Here is a 23,848-nt window from a genome sequence, read left to right as displayed (position 1 = left end):
GGGTCTGAATACTTTCCGTACCCACTGTGTGTGTGTGTATGTATGTGTATATATATATATATATATATATATTATTTTCCGTATATATTTTTTGTGTGTGTGTAGCCTAATAAGCCTAATTTTCTTTTGTGCTCAAATTATTATATTGAAAGATAATTATGATATCGTAAGCATAATAATAATTGTTTTACATTATGTATTGGTATTACCTTATAAACTGTTATTACATTATAAGTTGCCACAGTGTGTTCATAATGTAATAAATTTCTCATACAATAGCCTATTACATTATGTGAACATTTTTTATTACATTTAAAAATTATTACATTATGAGCTCAAGATTTTATTACAGTTTGAGAAAATTATTAATTATGAACATTTTATTACAATAATAATGTAATACTTATTACATTATGTGCAGTTATAATATATACACTATGAGTTGCTACATGCAGTCCTTCGGGAATAATAGAAGACTCCCTTGTGGTTGTTCTTGTTTGAGGCTCAGTTTGTAGTTACAAGTAAAGTTTACGGGAGGCAATCTCAACAATAAAATCTCTTATTTTAATAGTTACAATACAAAGCAGTTAATGCAAACATAAAACAAAGTCAGCTAAGTAACCATTTCTACAATCAAACTCTAAACAGCAATATTGGAGATGCTGTTAAGAGCCCCTCATTAGGGTATCAAGTGTCCTTCACACTTAAGTGCAGGCAGCATCTGAAGAGTAGCTTACTCCTCAGACGTTATATACTACGTTTTGGGGAATTCCAATAACGTATCAATGTCTGTGACTCATGACGGATGTCCTTCCTCTGTCGCTTACATTGCAGTCTGCGTCTAGCACTCTTCCTCTTTTTTTCATCATAGTCTTCGTCTGGCCCACCTCCGCTTGATGTTGAAATGTGCTCTCTTCACCCTAAAATACCCTTTTGTTAACGTTGTGGTTCATTACATAGGATCAAATTCATAAACTTAATTTCACAACTGTTGCTTATTCATCCTAACAAAGCAAATGTTGCAAGTGCAAGCATCTTTTTGGGCATATATGTTATTAACCTAAAAACTAGCAAATAAAATAACATTGAAACAGGTAAATAGCAATATCAATCTCCATATCCAAAACAGGAGACTACCTTTTCTAGCATCTTTGACAGAAAAGGAAGATTTAAGATCGGTCTGTAATTACCTAATTCTCCAGTATCAGGTTTTTTTAATGAGAGGCGTAATAACAGCCAGTTTGAAGGTTTTTTGGGACATATCCTAATGTCATTGATGAATTAATGATATTCTGAAGAGTAGCTTTTAGTAGCTTAGATGGTATAAGAGCTAACATTTATGGGGAAGTTGTGGCCTAATGGTTAGAGTTTGACTCCTAACGCTAAGGTTGTGGTTTTGAGTCTCAGGCCGGCAATACCATGACTGAGGTGTCCTTGAGCAAGGCACCAAACCCCCAACTGCTCCCCGGGTGCCGCAGCATAAATGGCTGCACACTGCTCTGGGTGTTTGTTCACTGCTGTGTGTGTGCATTTTGGATGGGTTAAATGCAGAGCATGAATTCTGAGTATGGGTCACCATACTTGGCTGTATGTCACGTCACTTTCACTTTTTTTTTGTCACATACATGTTGTTGGTTTAGATGATTTAACAAGTTTATACAATTCTTCCTGTCCTATAGCAGAGAATGAGTGGAATTGTTTCCTAGGGAATCTATAGCGCATCTGATGTGATACTGTGGCTGACAGCTGCATGGTTATAATTTTATCACTAATAGTATCAATCTTGGAAGCAATTCATAAAGTCATTACTGCTGTGCTGTTGGGAAATGCGCCTGGTGATTTTTTTATTTGTCATTAATTTAGCCACTGTATTGAATAAATACCTGGGGTTGTGTTTGTTTTTTCTTCTAAAAGAGATAAAAAGAAAGTAGATCTAGCAGTTTTTAAGTATGTAGAAGTTCTTTCCCTCCATGCAATACAAAATATCTCTAGTTTTGTTTTCTTCAAGTTGTGCTCCATTATCCGGGGCTTCTCTCGCAAGTGTTCTCATTATTCATTAGTGTTGGACTGTTTTCTAATCTTCTTTTAAGTGTAAAGGAGCTATCATATCTATAGTGCTAGAAAAGAAGAGAGTCAATAGTTTCTATTACACCATCAAGATTTTCGGAGCTATTGGAAATGCAGAGGAACTGAGACAAATCAGGAAGATTATTTACAAAGCAGTCTTGTTGTAGAAGTGATGGTTCTACCATATTTGTAACAAGTAGTTGAATTTGCAGCTTTAGCTATATGGAGTATACACAAGACTAGATAATGATCAGAGATATCATCACTCTAATGCACATTTTAATGCCATTAATATCAATCCCATGTGAGAGACAAACAATGCCTTAGTTTGGCCTACAGCCAAAGTTGGTCTTTTTTTAAACGTCAAAACATATATCATTTTTAATTGTAATACACAGTGATCAGAGCATGTTCTTACTAAGTGTGTGTGTGTTTGTTTTGGTACCACAGACCTGCTAAAGTGAAAAAGTGTGGGTCATAGTGACCTGAGGTCTAGAGACATACAGCCCTAAAGTTCCCTGATTTTGCTCCCAGGTTATTGTACAAACATATTATTTCTCTAATAAAATATATAGACTATGATCTGCTGCAGAGTTTCTATATTACACTATATACAAAAATTAATTACACTTAATTTGGGCTACAAGTGTATTTTCCTAATCAAACACACCTCATTTACCCTATCAGCTCAGTATGATTAACAACAAGTATGACTGTTGTTTTAATCCAAGAAGTTACTGAGTCCTGTTTTATAATTCACTTAATCAGGAATACCATCAACAAGAGACAGTTTGGAGAGTGGGTCTGCTTAAGATCTTCTATAGTATAGTCTACTTTTGGAAAGTCTACTCTAGGGCCCACACAATTTTTTCCCCCATCCCTGGTAATTCTAACAACAACTCTTCCTGTTTTCTTTTGATTAGATTATCAGATTTCATTAAATTAAGAACTTGGTAGTTCTTGGACTTTGTTTTGCAAAGCAATTCAACAAAGTGACAAAAGGACAGTCAAAATATCTTTATTGTTTCCAATCTGGAATTATTTCCTTCTCAAAAAAAATAAAAAAAAATAAAAATAATAATAATAATTTGATAATAGCAAGCATGTTTTTCCAAATATTGACCACAGCTACAACACATGGAGTTTGCTGCAAAACTGGAACACTGAAATACTGTATTGCTAACGGAGGAGACAGTGAGCAAATATAAGATTGTATTGTCAGCATTTATTATTTGGTCGTCATGTAAATCTCCCTCCACATTTCTATTGTATAGAACATTTAAATGTCTCAATTAATAGTTTAACTTTCCATGTGAAACAGTCTCTTATTTTTAAAATCTTTAATTTATTATTATTATTTTTTTTATTTGATGTGGAAATTCCTTGGTAGTTCTTAATAAAATAACAGGCAATCAACAGAGCAACATTAGCTTAACTGGTACAAATTATTTCAAATAAAACAAAACAAAACAAAGACGTATATACGTATAACACATCATCCAAGATGACATTCTTCAGATTTTTCTGAGGTTGCTTAAAGATTGAAGTGATTCATTTTCACATATGCTCACATTTTTCCAAATCAACTTGAGTTTCAAACTCTGTGTTTATATCACCATCACAGGGGAATTTTACAGTAAAATACAGAAAAAGAAAGCGGGAACAATAAGAAGCTCTACCAAAAAGGGCACCTAAAAAGAATAAGAGAGAGAAAAAAAGACTGTAAACACACAACACTACACAACATAAAATTACACATTCAGAGCTATGTAGAAGAAACCATACAAATAAATATTTGTGTGACTCCTTACAATTTTTCACTAGGAAAATAAAACATACCATCCAATGTAACATTGGCACAAGTTTTCATGCGAAGTAGCTTGTTTGATGAGCAGCTCCACTTGAGTTGGTACATCCAGGGTCTCATCGTGGGAAAAGTCTCGTCCTAGAAGGAGTACACATTCACATAAATCCATTATTATTTGTTTTACTAGCTGTTGATTTTTGATAAAGAATGATAGTCACTTAGAAATTTATGTGTTTAGTGCTCTGTGGTCAGATAGTGAATGACAGTGTTTTGCTCACCAGTTAGCTTGTCCCGCACCCTGTTGATAATTTGGATGGCTTTCTTGTTCAAGGCTTCAGGTTGCACAAGGCCATCTCCAACTGAAGGAAGAAAAAAATAAAGCTACAATTTCGAAGATAAACTCACTAAAAAAACACACAGCCTGAACCCTGATTATTAAACAGATTAAGTGCATTTTCGTGAGTAGCAGCATAGTAAATGTTTAGATTGCAAGTAAGTGCTTATGTTTTACTGTATACAGTGTAAGATTATTACTAGGTCTGTTGATTTAACATTAATTTGATGTAGTTAATTATGCAAAAAACAATGTTAAATTATTAAAACCTGTTTTATTCAATTATTGAAACATTAAAGCTTTGTTTAACTTTACCAATTCATGCTTAAACCAAAGAAAAACATAAGCTTTCCTTTTATGCCTGAGTTGCTAATCAGTTCTACTGTTTTTATCAAATATTTGTTGGTGAATCATGTTTTGTGGGGAGATGAATATTGAATATAATTGAATATAACAATTTTTTTTTTGGTTTCAGGTAAATGTAAATGTGATTGAAATAATGATAAATGCATGTTGACGTCACATAGCAATGTGTCTTTAAAAAAAATGTTTTCTGGTGAAGGAGGATGACCCACGGTGGAATTGATGGAGGAAGGAGCCATGGTGGAATTTTGAGCCCAAACAACCGAGGTGAAGCTGGGAGATGTGGAGGCCCAGGCAGAGTCTGATGGACTGAGAGATTCGGCGACACAGATGGACCAGGAAACCAAGGTGGAGCCAGGGTACCGGAGGACTGAGTCGACAGAGGTGAAGCCAGAGGTAAGGAGGAGCCCAATGCAGCTGCAGGGATGGAAGAATGAGGAGCAGCCAAAGGTCTGGAAGTCCTTGGCGATGACTGATCAAGGTGGAGCCGGTGGGACGAGGGAGCCTGGTGGACCTGGAAGGCAATGGTCCCAGTTAGAGCTGAAAGGCCAAGGTGGAGCCAACTGGCTGATGGGCCAAGGTGGAGCTGAACAGACTGTGCTGACTTCCAGAGGCAGAAGAGGTTCATGGGCAGGAACTGGTGGGGAAAGGGGCCCCAGAGTGGGAAGAGTTACCTTTGTTTCCCAGTCAATCAGCCACACTTCTTCATCCAGTTTGACACACCTGGTCAAACAAGAACTCAGGCTTTTCCCCTGGGATGGATGAGGCTGCTGGCTCTGGCTCTGTAGCAGGCATTGGCTCTGGCATGAAGTCTGTGGTGGGCATAAGCTAGATCTCTAGGTCTGTGGTGAGCTCTGGCTCATTATCTGCAGTGGGCATGGGCTCTAGGTCTGAAACGGTGACTGATGTTAAGTGGAGCTGGAAGCTGGGAATAGAATCCTCTTCAACATCGCCCACTGTAAAAGAGGATCTTTCTATCCACAAAACTGATCAGCCAGGAACAAACAGTAATCCCTCTTTGGCATTACCATCCGAACCTCGCTGTCCAGTCCACTCCTGAACCCATTCATGAGTGTCAGGTTGTGGCAGGAGGCAGGATGGAAGATGTTGATGAACTCCTCCACATAATCCTCCAGGTTTCTGCCGTCTTTGCTTCAAATGTATAGTATCAAAAACGCCCAAAAAATGGTAACGACTGGGCTACCTCAAATATGATTAGAAGTTTTTTAGGTTTATCATTCATTATTTTATGATATATAATTTGAACAAAAAGCTGAGAAATTCATATTTTTGTCAAAGCCAATGTCTAGATTGGATTCAGAACGATGATAGTGCATAGTTGGAGATATACTGTAGATGAAGTAGATCGCTTCCATGAACACCCCTGCTTGCACAGTCCTCCCCACTACTTCCTGGGTCAACATTTAAATCGGTTAACATTAAGTTTTCATTTATGTGCTGTTTAATGTTTGATGATTGAGTTATTTTTGCATAAGCATCTGCTGACATATGTGATCGCTTGTTTCTGCTTCTGTTTATTATGTGCATGCTGTAGTTTTTTTAAAGCCAGATGGATTCTGTTTGACTAGATTTTATCATTTATCAGCTGACTTTGTTTTTTGACACTTTACTTATGGTAACACTTTAGTTACACTTCCATAACACAGCATTTACAGTAAAAACAATAATATTGTGAAATAGATTCAAGATTCAAGATTTTATTTGTCACGTACAAGTTATATGGCATACAACAAGCAGTGAAATATAGGTCTGGCATACTCTTTTTAGACTGTACAAAAAAATTAAGAGAAAATTAAATACAAATAATGAAATATACGAAAAAATAATCATAAGGAGAAAAAATAAGATTCAATACAAATAATGAAATATAAACAATATATTAGACTACTGCACAGATGATGTGCAGAGATGCTACACAGAAACTGCCTGCTACTCAGATGATGTGCAGAGATGTAAACAATGTACAGTGAGGATGAGTTTCATAGCTAGGTTATCTCAAAAAGTGCAGTGTGCAAAGAGTTATTGGACTACACTACTATAAAAAGTGCAGTGTGTTTAATGTCCATATTTAGTAGTCTGATAGCGTGAGGGAAGAAATTCCTTCTGAGCCTCTCCGTTCTTGCCATCAAACTGCGGAAGCGTCTGCCTGACTGTAGCAGATTAAACAGTGGGTTTCCAGGGTGGGTGGAGTCTTTGAGGATCTTTACAGCCCTAGATTTAAATCTCAACCAGAGTGCTGACAAAGCTGATAGATACATCCGCAAACTCACTGACGTCAGTGGAACTAGACCTAAACGTGCCAGTCTACGTCATCGAGCGCGTCCTGTAGTGCTGCTTCTGATTGGGGCGGACCAGTGTTTTTCACCACCCGCCTCTCTGGAGCTACCTGCATGAGCTTTTGTTTGTATTCTTGCCATCAAACTGCGGAAGCGTCTGCCTGACTGTAGCAGATTAAACAGTGGGTTTCCAGGGTGGGTGGAGTCTTTGAGGATCTTAACAGCCCTAGATTTAAATCTCCTGGTTTGGATGTCTTGCAGAGAGGGGGAGAGATGTTCTGGAGATGCGCTCAGCTGAGCGCACTACTATTTGACTAAGATCCTGAGCTGAGCTGTTTCCATACCACGATGAAATGTCAATATACTTTCTATAGCCCCGATATAGAAAGTTTTCAGGATTCCAGGGGAAACCTTGAATTTTCTCAGGAGTCTCAGATGGTACAGTAGTTGTCTGGCTTTTTGAACTTGAGCCTGAATATGATTAGTCCAGGTCAGGTCCTCGGAAATGTGTACGCCAAGGTATTTGAAGCTGCTCACTCTCTCCACTGGGGTCCCGTTAAAGATGAGTGGGGTGTAGATCCGCTGCTGTCTCCTCCACAACCAGTTCCTTGGTTTTGCTGACATTCAGAAAGAGACAGTTTGTTTGGCACGATGATGTCAGTCTTTCTACCTCATCAAGGTAGGCAGCCTCATTGTTGTCGGAGATGAGGCCCATAACCACTGTATCATCCGCAAACTTGATGACAGATTTGGAGGTGTGAGAGGACACACAGTCATATGTGTAGAGGGAGTAGAGCAGCGGGCTCAAAACACATCCTTGTGGGGCCACTGTACTCTGGGTGATGATGATGGAGGTGGTCTGACCCACCCTCACTACCTGAGGTCTGCATGATAGAAAATCAAGAACCCAGTCACAGAGTGGGGCATTCAGTCCGAGGTTTCTGAGCTTGGAGACCAGATTCTTGGGGACTATAGTGTTAAAGGCTAAGCTATAATCTATGAACAGCAGCCTCACATAATTCCCTTTATTGTTGTCGGTGTGGGTGAGAGTGGCATGCAGGAGATGGGAGACAGCATCCTCAGTAGACCTATTAGGGCGATAGGCAAACTGGAGTGGGTCAATGTTGTTAGGGATAGAGGAGCAGATGGTGTTCTTGATAAGCTTTTCAAAAACCTTCATAATTAGTGATGTGAGTGCCACTGGTCGATAATCATTAAGGCAAGATGGACTGTTGCTTTTTGGTACAGGAACGATGATAGATTTTTTAAAGCATGTAGGGACGACTGACTGAGCAAGGGACTCATTAAACGGGATGTACTAAATTTACATCCCGTGGTAACTAGGATTTACACAAGCACCTGTCTGGATCCAGGACACCTGAGAAGAGATGATGCCAAACCCTCAGAGGACCTCAGATCATGCTAACCCAGAGACAACATACAGAACTACCACATTTTGCTCTAAGTTTGATTGCATAATTGCTGTTAATAGTGTTAATCGTCTGTTTGTTTACGTCTTTTATTGATTTTTCTGAACATTTATGCCGTATACACATAAACTGACAGTCACCACTGATAAGCTACTACTAAATATTGTAGAAACTTAATTTTCTGTAAAGTTGCTTTGGAATGATTTGTATCGTAAAAAAGCGCTATACAAATAAACTTGAATTGAATTGAATTGAATTAAAGACAGACGTAAACAATCCAGCCAACTGATCGGCGCATGATCTCAATACACGACCGGAAATCCCGTCTGGGCCAGCCACTTTCCTGATGTTCACGCGCTTCAGAGCTCGACGAACTTTGTCCTCCGATACAGTGATAGTGCATCACTGATGCAGTCACTGACGCAGCTGTTTTTCTCCTCTGTGCACACCGGCAGACTGTTGATATCGCCAGAGCGATTTGCTTCGAAACGTGCATAAAAGGTGTTTAGCACGTTGGCTAGTGAAGAGTCAGCACTCACTGCAATGGAGGGTTTACTTTTAAAAGAACTGTTATTTCTCAGTCCCTGCCGCATGCGCCTGGAGTCATTCAGTTGGAAATGAGACTCCACTTGTTCTCTGTACCATTGTTTAGTGGTTCTCACAGTGCGTCGGAGAGCGTAACACGCAGTTTTGTATCCGCTCATGTCTCCTGACACGAGCCCCGCATTATACTCGGCCGTGCGCACATTCACCGCTGCCCGGATTGATATATCAACCCATGGTTTCTGATTCGAGAAAATTTTTATTGTTATAGTTTGTGTTAACTCCTCAACCAGAGTGCTGACAAAGCTGATAGATACATCCGCAAACTCACTGACGTCAGTGGAACTAGACCTAAACGTGCCAGTCTACGTCATCGAGCGCGTCCTGTAGCGCAGCTTCTGATTGGGCGGACCAGCGTTTCACCACCCGCCTCTCTGGAGCTGCCTACATGAGCTTTTGTTTGTATTCCGGTATGAGGAAGATGGCGGTATGGTCAGATTTTCCAAAATCACAATTGAGAATAGCAGTGGTCCAATGTATTCCTCCCTCTGGTTGGACAGGAAATGTGCTGGTTAAAGTTTGGCATTACATGTTTAAGACTGGCTTTATTAAAGTCCCCACTCACAATATTGGCAGCGTCCGGGTGTTTGTTTAAGCAGACACTAAGCACATCATGGAGCTTAGACTGGGCTATCTCCGTGTCCGCTTGAGGTGGAATGTAAACGATGATGGTGGCGATGACCGCTGTAAACTCACAAGGGAAATAGAACGGGCGGCACATGATCGTTAGATGCTCCAGATGAGGCGAACAGGAACGCGAGTGGTGATGTTCCTGGGGTCACACCATTTTTTGTTGACTATGAAACAGCCCCGCCACCTCTGGTTTTGCCAGCCTCTGCAGTCCTGTCCATCCGAAGAACAGAGAAGCTATCAGATGGTGTTACAGCTTTCTCAGGTATCGAGGGGGTCAGCCATGTTTCTGATAAGCAGATTATGTTGCAGTCCCTTATGTCCCGATGGAATCTTATCCTGGCTCTAAGATCGTCCTTCTTGTTCTCAAGAGACTGGATGTTGGCTAGTAGGATACTGGGTTAAAGGTGGACTGTGCACTCTGGTCCTCAGTCTGTTGCGAACCCCAGTGCGTTTCCCTCTGTGTTTTCTGTTTTCGTCGCCTGGGAGGAAGCCCTCTCATAGCCATTGTTCTCATTCGTTGTGCGGAGAATCTCAGGTGGCCAACTTGGATCGTTGGGTAAACCGACGTAAAAATTTTTTTGGAACCTGTGAGACTTCAGGATAAAGCCCTATGCCAGATCCTATCCACAAAGCTTTGGATTTTTAATACATCTATTGATGTAATAATACTCATTTAGTTGTTTATTAGGTCCAGGGACATAAGGACTAGGTGATAACGTAGATAAAACGGGTTCAGCTTTTGACAGGTAGCCAAAAGGAAAGAAATGTAAAGCTGGGTCAATTTAATTCAGATCAAAATCACTTTTAGATAATAATCATGACTTCTGAACTTGTAAATTAGAACTACCCAGGAGGACTTGAACGCATAATGACTTTCAGGATTGAAGTTTAAGTCTTCAAGGACTTACTGAAGGAGTGAATTGACTCAGGCACTGTAGTTCCAGGCTTTTTGTGGGTTGTTTCTCCCAGGTCAATACCCTCCATGGCTTCTACATGATGACATACAAAAAAAACACCACAAAATTTAATCTATTACCAAGAACATGCAATAGTTTTGATGGGAATTCTGGATGAGTACATTAGAAGTTACATCTTAATGTCACTTTGTCTTCATGGGACTGTCCGAGTGTGTGTAAATAAAAGCATTATTTACGGGAAAGCTCTGGCAGTGTGAACAATATCTTGGGAACTACTTAATTTTCCACTACTTCATAATTTTCTATAATCTCTCTGCTTGTCAAGGTATTTTACAAGAGAGTAGACCCTACTATGGCACTATTAACTCTTTCCCCGCCAGCATTTTTGAAAAAGTTGCCAGCCACCGCCAGTGATTTTGACGGTATTCACTAAAATTTGATGGCCTACAGTATATTTTGCTGTATGAATATGTGAATATGCAATACAACAAAATAAAGATCAAAGCCTCTACTTTTAAACAACAACAACAACAACAACAAAAAAAAACAATTTTATTCTATCTTAAAGCATTTTTTTTTTATCAACATTTGAATATATGTAGGTTTCATTGAGCAAAAAGGTGAGAAAATCACATTTTTATGAAAAACTACATCTGGATGATATTCAGTACAATTATCAAAGCATAAATCCAGTAAATCGCTTCCATCAACACCTCCAAAGCTTGCACAGCCATATACCACTTCCTGGATTATCATTTTACATCATAACATTATGCAGTTTTCATTTATATGCTGTCTATTGCTGATGATCGCATTATTTATCATATGCATCTGTTTACATAAGTAATCGCTAGTTTTTCCGACCTGTTCACATGTGTTTTTGTTTGGGAGGTTTTGTACTCGTTCAGAAGATGTGTAATACTGCCCCCGAGTGTATAACAGTGAAAACACGAAAATCCATAAAAACTTGTCAATGGCGGGGAAGTGTTGTCTACTAAATGACAAGATAACTTGTCAATGGCGGGGAAAGAGTTAATTAGAATGGGGATTAAGTAAAAACTTGTCAATGGGGGTGTAGTGTTGTGTAGTAGTCAGTTCTTGTCCTGGAGCGCTTGTTTCCTTTAGTGTTTGCTGTACGAGGGAAAAGAAACACCCACGTTACTTGATAAACTTTACTTTTCTCACAAACAAAAGTTCTGACAATAAACCTAACACCAGGATTTTAGGCTAATATTTTAAAATAATTGAAAAATTAATAAACTAAAAGGATATAAATGTAAATAAATAAAATGAATAAAATAATAAATTCCTTTTGCCTTTTGTATTGTTTACTGCATACAGGTCACTAGGGCACCAACAGTGTTGGTTATGCGTTACAAGTATCAGGATCAAAGTCTTTCTAGAAAATACATTTTCTTATGACCTTATGTGAATTCAAAATACATTTTGAAATATGTTGGGTAACAGGTACATAATAGCTATAATTAACATCAAGATACACATGACAATTTACACTTGTTTATAAAAACTTGTGATTGCTAATATGGATTTTGGTCTTATAATGAGGCCAAAATATTTTGGATTTCTCATGTAAACATCCTTTATTCTCATTCACGTCATCTTTTTTTATTTTCCAGATGACCACAGCATAAAGGTGTTCTTGATACAGAAGTGGCCCATAGAACAACATCAAGCGACATTAGATGGACCTTGCACAGACATGTCTTCTGAGCACAGAAAAGGTCCTCATCCATTGTTCTGAAAGCATGCAAGGATTAGGTTACCTTGACCCTGTTACCATTTGAGAGGCAGAAGCCTTTTCCATCTGGATTTTAATTGCATTTTTTTTCCACAAATCTTCCATCATATCATGCCACATGTGGACCTCCTCTATGCCAAACTCCAGAAGGACACAGATTTTGTCCACATCAAGCATTTCAAGCATATTATCCAGCAGCTGCAGCAGGACATACAAAAGATCAGGTAGCAGCTCTATTTCTGTTTATTATCTAATTTGCATGGGAGGAATTCAGTTCAATTCAAAGACGGGAGGAATTCCAATTTTCTCCCAAATTGGGGGATTTTTTTTTATTTTTTATTATTATATATTTTTACATTCTTAGAAACATCTATAACTTCAGGGTCATTCGTAACTACAAACATTTAAGCAATAATATTTTAAACTAATTAAAGACAAACATGTGAGATGATGTAGAAATGCCCTTATAAAATAAAATAGGACAATGCAGTTTAACTTGAGGCATTTTAACAATACTTCATTTGTTACCGTTTTTTTTTTTTTTGGCCACAATTTATTGTCTTTCAAAATAGTGCCCCATGGAACGCAGTCAAAAAACTTGGTTTATATATTGTACATGCTTGTTAATATATATCTAGCTGCACATATAGATCTCAACTAAAGAATTTTTGTGCTGCATGTCATAAGCTCTGCCTAACATGAAGTCGGCTATTCAGGGTTTTGTAAAAAGTGACTGCACTGAAATTTTAAATGCTCCTAGAGTTAACATGCAATCACCACTAAACTCGGTGAAAATGATGTCATCACATTGAGAATGCTAAATTGTGAACAGATTTTTGATATCCCAAATGGTTTGGCCATGGTATGGGGACCAGCTAGCAGCAAGAAGTGTGCCACTTACAAAATGCTTTGAAATCACCCTCTTCTCTTTACCCAAAATTGCTGGTCAGGATAATGTCAAAATATGGTTGATGTAAGACTGTGAAAGAATTCTTCATATCTTAAATAGTGTTGCCATGACAATGCAACAAAACTGAATATTTCTTTTTGGTGTTTTTGAGGCTCTTAACATGCTTAAAATTTTACTCACACACAACAGAGTTATCAGTCCTTAGACGTGGGCAAAAGCTCAGAAATGGGGATGGAGGGGTGGCTCCATACTGCCATCTTTTGACTACAGTGGCGGGAATAGTTTTACCTACAGTCACTTGGTACATATATTGCTCTCATCAAACTGGACAACTTTACAATTTACAGACATTAGCTCCGACCAACAGGAAGTCAGAAATTTTGGTTTGAATGTTAATATGTTGAAAAGGGGATTCATGAGATTCACACCAATTTCTGTCAACATGGCACCGAAACATTTAGGATGCTAAACTGCAAACGGATTTTGGATATCTTGAATAGTGTTGCCATGGCAAGGTAAATACATTTTGCCATAGTATATAGACAGTAGATGGCCCTGTTAAAAACAACGGTTACACTATGCTATTACATAAAATTTTTTGTCATTACATTTTTAATAATTTGTTGCTGAAAACAACAATAAACAAATGTTTTCAGACATAATTACTATTACTAGGAAGTGCATTTGGACATATATTTAGACATATCAAAAACTACTTTTTGTCACAGTTTAGACCTTTTTTAAAATGTTGAGTTCTCTTGCTGGTAAACAGTCTATAACTGAGCCTTTGATCTAGTGTTAATTTCGTTAACGAAGACTACGGCGATAAATGTTTGTTAACAAACTTTTTTTTCCATGAATAAGACGAGACGAAGACGAGACAACAATAAGATCAATAAACGTTAACTAAAACTATATCAACATGCAATTTCATTAACAAATAAGATAAGACTAAAATGTATCCAAAAAGATAAAGACTTTACCAAAGACCTTTTTATTTTCATCAAAAAAGGAGACAAACTGTTATTGCAGACTGCTCTACAGTAGGGCTGGGCGATATATCTAACGATATAATCATGTGCATCTAGTCAGTAAATCTGGTTCCCTGATTACCTTTAAATCGCCATCACCTGCTTTCAAATGGAGTGGCATTTAATAGACAGAGCCGTAGATCACTGACAAGCTACGCAATATCGCGTTCATTATCGAAGGCGATACATCTGCGATAATGAACGCGATATTGCGTAGTTTGTCAGTGATCTACGGCTCTGTCTATTAAATGCCGGTCCATTTGAAAGCAGGTGATGGCGATTTAGCGGTAATCAGGGAACCAGATTTACTGACTAGATGCGCATGATTATATCGTTAGATATATCACCCAGCCCTACTCTACAGCCTTTATTACGCAAGCTTTCATGAGTGCGGTTACCAGATATCAAGAGTTCTAATCCCCGAATCAGAGCTTCGCTGTTACAATGATACATTTTCTGCCCAGTGTGCTTTGCTTATTTTGCTGATCTGAATACACAACAAACAAGCTGGAGCTTAGTGATCTAAATGAAAGCCTCATTCAGCCGGTCTGTGTTCTGTCATGAGATCTCAACTATATTGTTTGCGATTGTGATCGTTGAATAAATGCACTTACTCGATCACTATTGTTTTAGTGGAGAAACTGACTATTGCAATTTTGGAGTTAGTGTAATTCTCGCTCTCGCTCTTTTTCACTTTGGACCGCGCTTTTCACTGAACAGCCCCGCTCTCACGTTTTCTCCTCTCTCAGCAAGCCTCGGAAGAGAGAAACGGGCGAAGCTTGGAAACTAAGCAACCGGGTCTGAGCGATCTTACGCTGCGGTTTGATCTTTTTTAGGCAGATTAAAATAGAATGCTGTCAACTAATGATCATCACTGACAGCTTTAAATTGGTCGCGACTGGGCCACGCCCATGCTGAGGCAGTGCACATAGGGGCTGACTGCTCTGCTATGAGAGCATTAAGTCTAGCGAAGCATTTTCTGAAAGCATTTTCAGGGAAACAAATTTCCTCTTATGAGTGTGGGGTCCCCATACGGTGACCAGCCTCTCAATTTAATCCATCAGTTTAACCATTACACAGAATGACGAAAATGTGACTAAGATTTGATTGACCAAAACCTGACTAAAATGCTCATACATTTCACTGAATAAACAAAACCAGGATAAGTTTGTCTAAATATGAAAACTAAAATTTGAGTAAGACTAAGACTAAATAGCACTAAGCTAAAAATGGCTTTCAAAATGAATACTGCTGTAAGGTTAATTAATAATAATCTTATTGCTAAAATCTCAAGTTTTCATTGAAAACACTAAAACTAGACTAACATGCTTCAGGTTTTCTTAGACTAACAGGTTTTCTTAGACTAAAACTAGACTAAAATACTTTAGATTCCCTTTCGATACTACACTCATACTGCGTCTTGTTAGAAGCAAATGTAAAAAAGCCTTTTTTTCTCCTGAACTGAAGCCTTTTTCATTCACACAGTGAAACTGCATGGCCAGTGGTTCGTGCAGTGTATTAAAAAATGAACCAATGGCTAGGCAGTGGAGCTGCACAAGCCTATGGTGAAAAGCCTGCCAAGTATGGCGTGCGGTCCGGTCCAAAAATAAGGCTACCTACTTGTCGCGGAAATTCACTATACAATTGCCAGTAGCCATTGTGTTTACCGTTGACAGGCAAGCGGTGCATCAATATACTTCTATATAGAATAATTAGATATGATATTTAAATAATCAGAAATGTGTACAATGTTTTTTTTTTTTTTTTTTACTTCCATTAAAATATTTCAATAAAATGATAAATAACTGCCTATTGCAAAATTATGAATGCTTGGTTAACTTTTTTCTGCATTCACTAGGCTATATGTATTGAGACATTTTAAAATCTATATTTTATATTACAAATCATAGGATCTGTCCACAGTGCTGAGGGCCCTGAAGGGCCCCGCCTTCGAGCCGCTACAGTCTCCCAGCATTCGGCCGCTATCGCTGAAAACTGCCCTGCTTCTATCACTGGCATCAGTAAAGCGAAGTAAAGCAAATAGGGGACCTGCAGGCCCTCACTATTAGCCATGCCTGCCTGGAATTCGGGCCTAACGACACTAAAGTCGTCCTGAAACCAAGGCTACGTACCTAAGGTGCTCTCCACTCCTTTCAGAGCTCAGGTCATTACGCTATCTCTGCTCTGCCCAGTCAGAGCTCTGAGAATCTAAATTGAGCGTTCCACCCCCTATAGGCAGTCGGAACAACTCTTTTTTTTTGCTTTGGTAACCGCACCAAAGGGCTCCTGGCCACGAAGCAAAGACTCTCTAGATGGATGGACTCCATCTCGCTAGCGTACTCTTCCTTGGGCCTTCAATGCCCCATTGGAGTACGGGCGCACTCGACTAGAGGCATTGCCTCGTCTTGGGCATGGTCCAATGGTGTGTCCATTGCAGATATTTTTGAGGCAGCTGGCTGGGCCTTGCCATCCACATTTGCAAAGTTTTATAACCTGGAAGTCCTGGCATTACAGGCTAGGGTCTTTTCCGCTTCAGTGACACGTGCTGCGTAAACCGCCCCGTAGCATTCATACCTATCGTTATGAAGTGCTTTGAGCGACTGGTCCTAGCACACCTCAAGGACTGCCTCCCACCCACACTGGACCCACACCAATTTGCTTACCACAGCAATAGGAGCACAGAGGATGCAGTATGCACAGTGCTGCACTCTCTACTCACACACTTGGACAATAACAACATGTATGTACGGATGTTGTTTGTTGACTTCAGCTCAGCATTTAACACTGTCATTCCCTCCAGGCTGACTACAAAACTCCATCATTAAGTTTGCAGATGACACCACGGTGATTGGCCTCATCAGAGACAATGATGAGACTGCCTACAGGGAGGAGGTACAGCACCTCGCCTCATGGTGCGCTGACAACAACCTGCTCCTTAACATCAGCAAGACAAAGTTGCTCATTGTGGATTTCAGGAAGAAGGAAGCAAGCACGCACAACCCCATCCACATTAACGGGTGGTTGTTGAACGTGTCTCCAGCTTCAAGTTCCTGGGAACCACCATCTCGGAGGACCTGTCCTGGACCACAAACACCTCCAGCCTGGTCAAGAAGGCTCAGCAGCGCCTCTTCTTCCACAGGACACTGAAGAAGAACCAGCTGTCTTCAGCCATCCTGGTGAACTTTTACCGGTGTACGATTGAGAGCATCCTGACCAGTTGTATCACAGTCTGGTATGGGAACTGCTCAGTTGCTGACCGCAAGGCACTGCAGAGGATGGTGAAAACCACTCCCTGCTATTGAGGACATTTTAGTCTTGTCTACTGCAAGGAAGAGTTCAGAGCTTGTGGTGGTGCTGCAGATGTCCTTCAGCTGTTTATAAAGAAAAATCTTGAAGAAGTCTTTTCAAACATTAGAGTGTCGGGTCAATGCATCTTAAGTGGTCCAAATGACTTACTATTGATAATAAACCCACATTAAACTCAAATTCATGTTTTTTTTTTTTTTTTTTTTTTAGTGTAATGGTTGTAACAGACAATTTTTACCAATATATTGGATCTGTGTATTAGATTTTGAAATGACAGGAGCCTAATATTATTTAAACAAAAGAAAAAGAAACTCAATCAATGCTTCAACTAAATAACTTTCACATGATTAACAAGTATTAATCTATATTTAATTTATGCATTTAAAAAAAATTAATAAGTGGCTTCATGTGATTATTTAATATAATTTCTGTAGTATTTTTTACCTGAATACTAATGTTGGACCTACCTTAAAAACTAAAAGCACTGTTGTACTATTGCTTGTTATTTGGTCTAATACCATACAGATGCATAACTCTTATTGTGCAGTGATAATGCCAATCGGAATGAACTTCTTGACTACTGACCCACCACTGAAACAGGCTCAGTGAAGCTGCTGCAATTAGATTCATAAGCCTGCGAACAGACCTTACAAGAATGTCTTACTTGGATCGTGCATGAGTTCATTTCCACCCCCCAGAAATATCTGATGCTTTGGCCATGTAAGATTCTAACTGCTAGACACCTCTTACGGGCAGGGAAGGGGGAACTTCTGCACTCACTACTGCCGAAGAGAGGACTTCTTATTGAGGACTTCTCACAAGTTGATCATAACCACTAAACTCTTTTCTTATGTTTAGACAAAGAATGCCATTAAAATTTCACCGCTATCATTCTTCAAAATCTGAAAGGAATTTCCCATAGTGTCAGTTACTGACACAGCATTGAGTGAACCTATAAAAGGGAACCCTAGAAAACGCTGTCTAAAAAAGTTTTAGATGGAGTATAGCAAGTGACACTGCAGGTGAACTTTCCTAAAGTGTATGTGCAGTCTTCTGTTTTCTCTAAAGCTGTTTAATGCCAGACGTACACAGCGTGATTTGTGCTAGTGTAGGGCCTTGCAAATAATTTTTTCGTTAGGATAAATCATGTAAATTGTGGATGCCAATTAGTCGACTAAACGTAAGTCAGTGAGAAGAGGCTTAGTCAACCAAAACTGTATTAGTTGGTTTGCCAAAAAAAAAAAAAGAAAAAAAAAAAAACTCCACAGAAAGTGGTAAAGTCACACAGTCCGTGGTAAACAGATTAATAACGGCTGGTCGTTGTGATAATTACAGTACATTAGGCAGGAAATAGGTTTTAAACATAGGCCTATCATCAAACCTCAAATATGGCTTATCACTGGAAATGTAAATACTGTATGTAAGCAGTAGCAACTTTATTCCAAGAGTGTGGAAGCTATTAATGTGCTTACTGCATAACATGGAGGCATTGGCGTCATCACTTGTTTTTTTCCTGATAACAGCAAAAACAAATTAAAATACTCATATTTTTGCAAATACAGATAAAAGTGAAAGGTGCATTTTTCTCTAAATGTGCGCCCTCTATACTGAGGAGATGGCTAGGGCAGCATCGTCAGCTTCATATTTGACACTGATTCAGAAAACTCTAGTTTATTAATAAATAATTAAAATACCTCCTTGCTATTTTTTCTGACACATACATAGTCATTACTTTTGCAAGTGCTTTGCATCAAGTAATTAAATTAATTTTAAATGTGCGTTTAATCGACTAATGGCTTAAATGAACAACTACTAGCTGACTAGAGAAATCTTTAGTCACGGGCAGTCTTTATCTGCATACACTGACACACAAATTCACTCTAGTTGTTTTTGTTGAACGGATTAACCATGCTTTAGTCATGCTATGTATCAACTGCTTTGTCATGATTATCAGGTTATCTGACTCGTAACATGTGGAAAGGCTCACAATCTCCCAAGTGTCTGAACTTGCACCGTGCATACCCAGCTTAAGACTCAACAGGACTGCGTGGCTCTGGTATTTTTAAGTCTTTTGAATAAGGAAAAATTGTGTTCTCACTGTCCATAAGCCTCCAGTTGAGTAATGGATCATAGACAAAGGCCTCCAGCACAGCCATGACACTGTCCCTGTGTTCACGAAGTACCTCCATCACCGTGTGACATGTAATCCGGTAGTTACCATCCAGTCCAGTCACCTGAGTGGAAACATGACTTCAATAAACTTATAATTTGCAGCTTATTAATAGTTAGTAAGGTAGTTGTTAAGGTTTAGGTATGGGGCAGGATTAAGGGATTTAAAATATGGTCATGCAGAATAAGGCATTAATATGTACTTTATAAAGACTAATAAACAGCCAATATGCTACCAATATGCATGCTGATAAGCAACTAGTTAATAGTGAGAAGGTCCTTAAAGTGTTTCTATATATATACACACAGACTGATATATTTCACATGTTTATTTCTTTTAATTTTGATGATTATAACTGACAACTAAGGAAAATCCCAAATTCAGTATCTCAGAAAATTAGAATATTGTGAAAAGGTTCAATATTGAAGACACCTGGTGCCACACTCTAATCAGCTAATTAACTCAAAACACTTGCAAAGGCCTTTAAATGGTCTCTCAGCCTAGTTCTGTAGGCTACACAATCACGGGGAAGACTGCTGACTTGACAGTTGTCCAAAAGACGACCATTGACACCTTGCACAAGAAGGGCAAGAAACAAAAGGTCATTGCAAAAGAGGCTGGCTGTTCACAGAGCTCTGTGTCCAAGCACATTAATAGAGAGGCGAAGGGAAGGAAAAGATGTGGTAGAAAAAAAGTGTACAAGCAATAGGGATAACCGCACCCTGGAGAGGATTGTGACAAAACCCATTCAAAAATGTGGGGGAGATTCACAAAGAGTGGACTGCAGCGGGAGTCAGTGCTTCAAGAACCACTACGCACAGACGTATGCAAGACATGGGTTTCAGCTGTCGCATTCTTTGTGTCAAGCCACTCTTGAACAACAGACAGCATCAGAAGCGTCTCGCTTCAAAAAGGACTGGACTGCTGATGAAAGTAAATTTAGCATTTTCTTTGGAAATCAGGGTCCTAGAGTCTGGAGGAAGAGAGGAGAGGCACACAATCCACGTTGCTTGAGGTCCAGTTTAAAGTTTCCACAGTCAGTGATGGTTTGGGGTGCCATGTCATCTGCTGGTGGTGGTTCACTGTGTTTTCTGAGGTCCAAGGTCAACGCAGCCGTATACCAGGAAGTTTAAGAGCACTTCATGCTTCCTGCTGCTGACCAACTTTATGGAGATGCAGATTTCATTTTCCAACAGGACTTGGCACCTGCACACAGTGCCAAAGCTACCAGTACCTGGTTTAAGGACCATGGTATGCCTGTTCTTAATTGGCCAGCAAACTCGCCTGACCTTAACCCCATAGAAAATCTATGGGGTATTGTGAAGAGGAAGATGCGATATGCCAGACCCAAGAATGCAGAAGAGCTGAAGGCCACTATCAGAGAAACCTGGGCTCTCATAACACCTGAGCAGTGCCACAGACTGATCGACTCCATGCCACGCCGCATTGCTGCAGTAATTCAGGCAAAGGAGCCCCAACTAAGTATTGAGTGCTGTACATGCTCATACTTTTCATGTTCATACGTTTCAGTTGGCCAAGATTTCTAAAAATCCTTTCTTTGTATTGGTCTTAAGTAAGATTCTAATTTTCTGAGATACTGAATTTGGGATTTTCCTTAGTTGTCAGTTATAATCATCAAAATTTTAAAAAAAAAAACATTTTAAATATATCAGTCTGTGTGTAATGAATGAATATAATATACAAGTTTCACTTTTTGAATAGAATTAGAGAAATAAATCAACTTTTTGATGATATTCTAATTATATGACCAGCACCTGTATATATATATATATATATATATATATATATATATATATATATAATATACACACATACACATATATACACACACATATATATATATATATATATATATAAATATATATATATATATACACACACACACACACACACACACATATGTATATATATATATATATATATACATATACACATATATATATACACATATATATATATACATACATACATACATACATATATATATATATATATATACATAAACACACACACACAGTGGGTACGGAAAGTATTCAGACCCCCTTAAATTTTTCACTCTTTGTTATATTGCAGCCATTTGCTAAAATCATTTAAGTTCATTTTTTTTCTCATTAATGTACACACAACACCACATATTGACAGAAAAATACAGAATTGTTGACATTTTTGTGTATTTATTAAAAAAGAAAAACTGAAATATCACATGGTCCTAAGTATTCAGACCCTTTGCTGTGACACTCATATATTTAACTCAGGTGCTGTCCATTTCTTCTGATCATCCTTGAGATGGTTCTACACCTTCATTTAAGTTCAGCTGTGTTTGATTATACTGATTGGACTTGATTAGGAAAGCCACACACCTGTCTATATAAGACCTTACAGCTCACAGTGCATGTCAGAGCAAATGAGAATCATGAGGTCAAAGGAACTGCCTGAAAGAGCTCAGATACAGAATTGTGGTAAGGCACAGATCTGGCCAAGGTTACAAAAAAAATTTCTGCTGCACTTAAGGATCCTAAGAGCACAGTGGCCTCCATAATCCTTAAATGGAAGATGTTTGGGACGACCAGAACCCTTCCTAGAGCTGGCCGTCTGGCCAAACTGAGCCATCGGGGGAGAAGAGCCTTGGTGGCAGAGTGGCCCGACGGAAGCCTCTCCTCAGTGTAAGACACATGAAAAAACACCTGAAGGACTCCAAGATGGTGAGAATTCTCTGGTCTGATGAGACCAAGATAGAACTTTTTGGCCTTAATTCTAAGCGGTATGTGTGGAGAAAACCAGGCACTGCTCATCACCTGTCCAATATAGTCCCAACAGTGAAGCATGGTGGTGGCAGGATCATGCTGTAGGGGTGTTTTTCAGCTGCAGGTACAGGACGACTGGTTGTAATCGAGGGAAAGATGAATGCGGCCAAGTACAGGGATGTCCTGGACGAAAACCTTCTCCAGAGTGCTCAGGACCTCAGACTGGGCCGAAGGTTCATCTTCCAACAAGACAATGACCCTAAGCACACAGCTAAAATAATGAAGGGAGTGGCTTCACAACCGTGACTGTTCTTGAATGTCCCAGCCAGAGCCCTGACTTAAACCCAATTTAGCATCTCTGGAGAGACCTGAAAATGGCTGTCCACCAACGTTTACCATCCAACCTGACAGAACTGGAGAGGATCTGCAAGGAGGAATGGCAGAGTACCCCAAATCCAGGTGTGAAAAACTTGTTGAATCTTTCCCAAAAAGACTCATGGCTGTATTAGATCAAAAGGGTGCTTCTACTAAATACTGAGCAAAGGGTCTGAATACTTAGGACCATGTGATATTTTAGTTTTTCTTTTTTAATAATTCTGCAAAAATGTCAACAATTCTGTGTTTTTCTGTCAATATGGGGTGCTGTGTGTACCTTGATGAGGAAACAAATGAACTTAAATGATTTTGGCTGCAACATAACAAAGAGTGAAAAATTTAAGGGGGTCTGAATACTTTCCGTACCCACTGTGTATATATACACTAAGTAGTAATGTTTTACTTTTTTTTTATGCAAACAAGGAACTCTATTTAATGAGACTAATGCCAAGGCAAACAAACATATTTAGAATCACTGTTTTTCCCAGTATCTAGAAAAGTTACTATTTAATGCAAGGTGAAAAACATTTGGGGCTTCAACACCATCTTACCTCCATGGCATTGGTTAACATCCGGGTTAATCTAAAAGGTATTTTCTCAGGGAATTTTTCTCTGGTCATTGCAACCAAATATATATAGAAAAAAAAAATCAGATGTGAAAAAACAAAACTACTGTATGTTGATTATTTTTTGTTGTTTATAACAATAATAAAAAATCCTACCTCAAAACAGTCCCCAAAATCAATATGCAGTATCTTTCCACTGAGCCTGTCCAACATCAGATTGGAAGGATGTCTGTGGTTGGAGGAAAAAAAGATTATGCATGATCAAATTAATGAATGAATAAACTAGTTTGATAAGAGTTAAGCAATAATTTCAATTTAGTTTGTACCTGTCCCCAAGCCCTAAGATATAGCCAACCATGGACATGACAGCTAGTGAGCGGGTGTAGTTGGTCCTCCTATCAAACCAAACCTGTATGAAGAGTTAGCCATTTTTAATTAATTAATTAAAATAATAAAAGAATGAAAAAGTGATCAATTGAATCTCATTTTATAATTTTTTCTTAAAACAACCACAT

At 38.8% G+C, this 23,848-nt stretch overlaps 1 protein-coding gene across 1 annotated transcript in view; it reads right to left on the bottom strand.

The window, feature by feature from the left end:
- Positions 1–3,272: 3,272 nt before the first annotated feature.
- Positions 3,273–23,848, bottom strand: part of LOC122145867 (serine/threonine-protein kinase mTOR-like) — a 71,208-nt gene continuing 50,632 nt past the window's right edge. Inside the window, 9 exon segments of the mRNA XM_042761449.1 lie at positions 3,273–3,758; positions 3,907–4,012; positions 4,153–4,233; positions 10,443–10,535; positions 11,529–11,582; positions 19,556–19,691; positions 23,319–23,394; positions 23,491–23,562; positions 23,660–23,742. Coding sequence (XP_042617383.1) covers positions 3,743–3,758; positions 3,907–4,012; positions 4,153–4,233; positions 10,443–10,535; positions 11,529–11,582; positions 19,556–19,691; positions 23,319–23,394; positions 23,491–23,562; positions 23,660–23,742 — 717 coding nt within the window. The 3' untranslated portion in view covers positions 3,273–3,742.

The sequence above is a fragment of the Cyprinus carpio genome, chromosome A8 (assembly GCF_018340385.1).
Source record: "Cyprinus carpio isolate SPL01 chromosome A8, ASM1834038v1, whole genome shotgun sequence".
NCBI lineage: Eukaryota > Metazoa > Chordata > Actinopteri > Cypriniformes > Cyprinidae > Cyprinus > Cyprinus carpio.
This window is presented reverse-complemented; position numbering and strand designations above follow the sequence as displayed.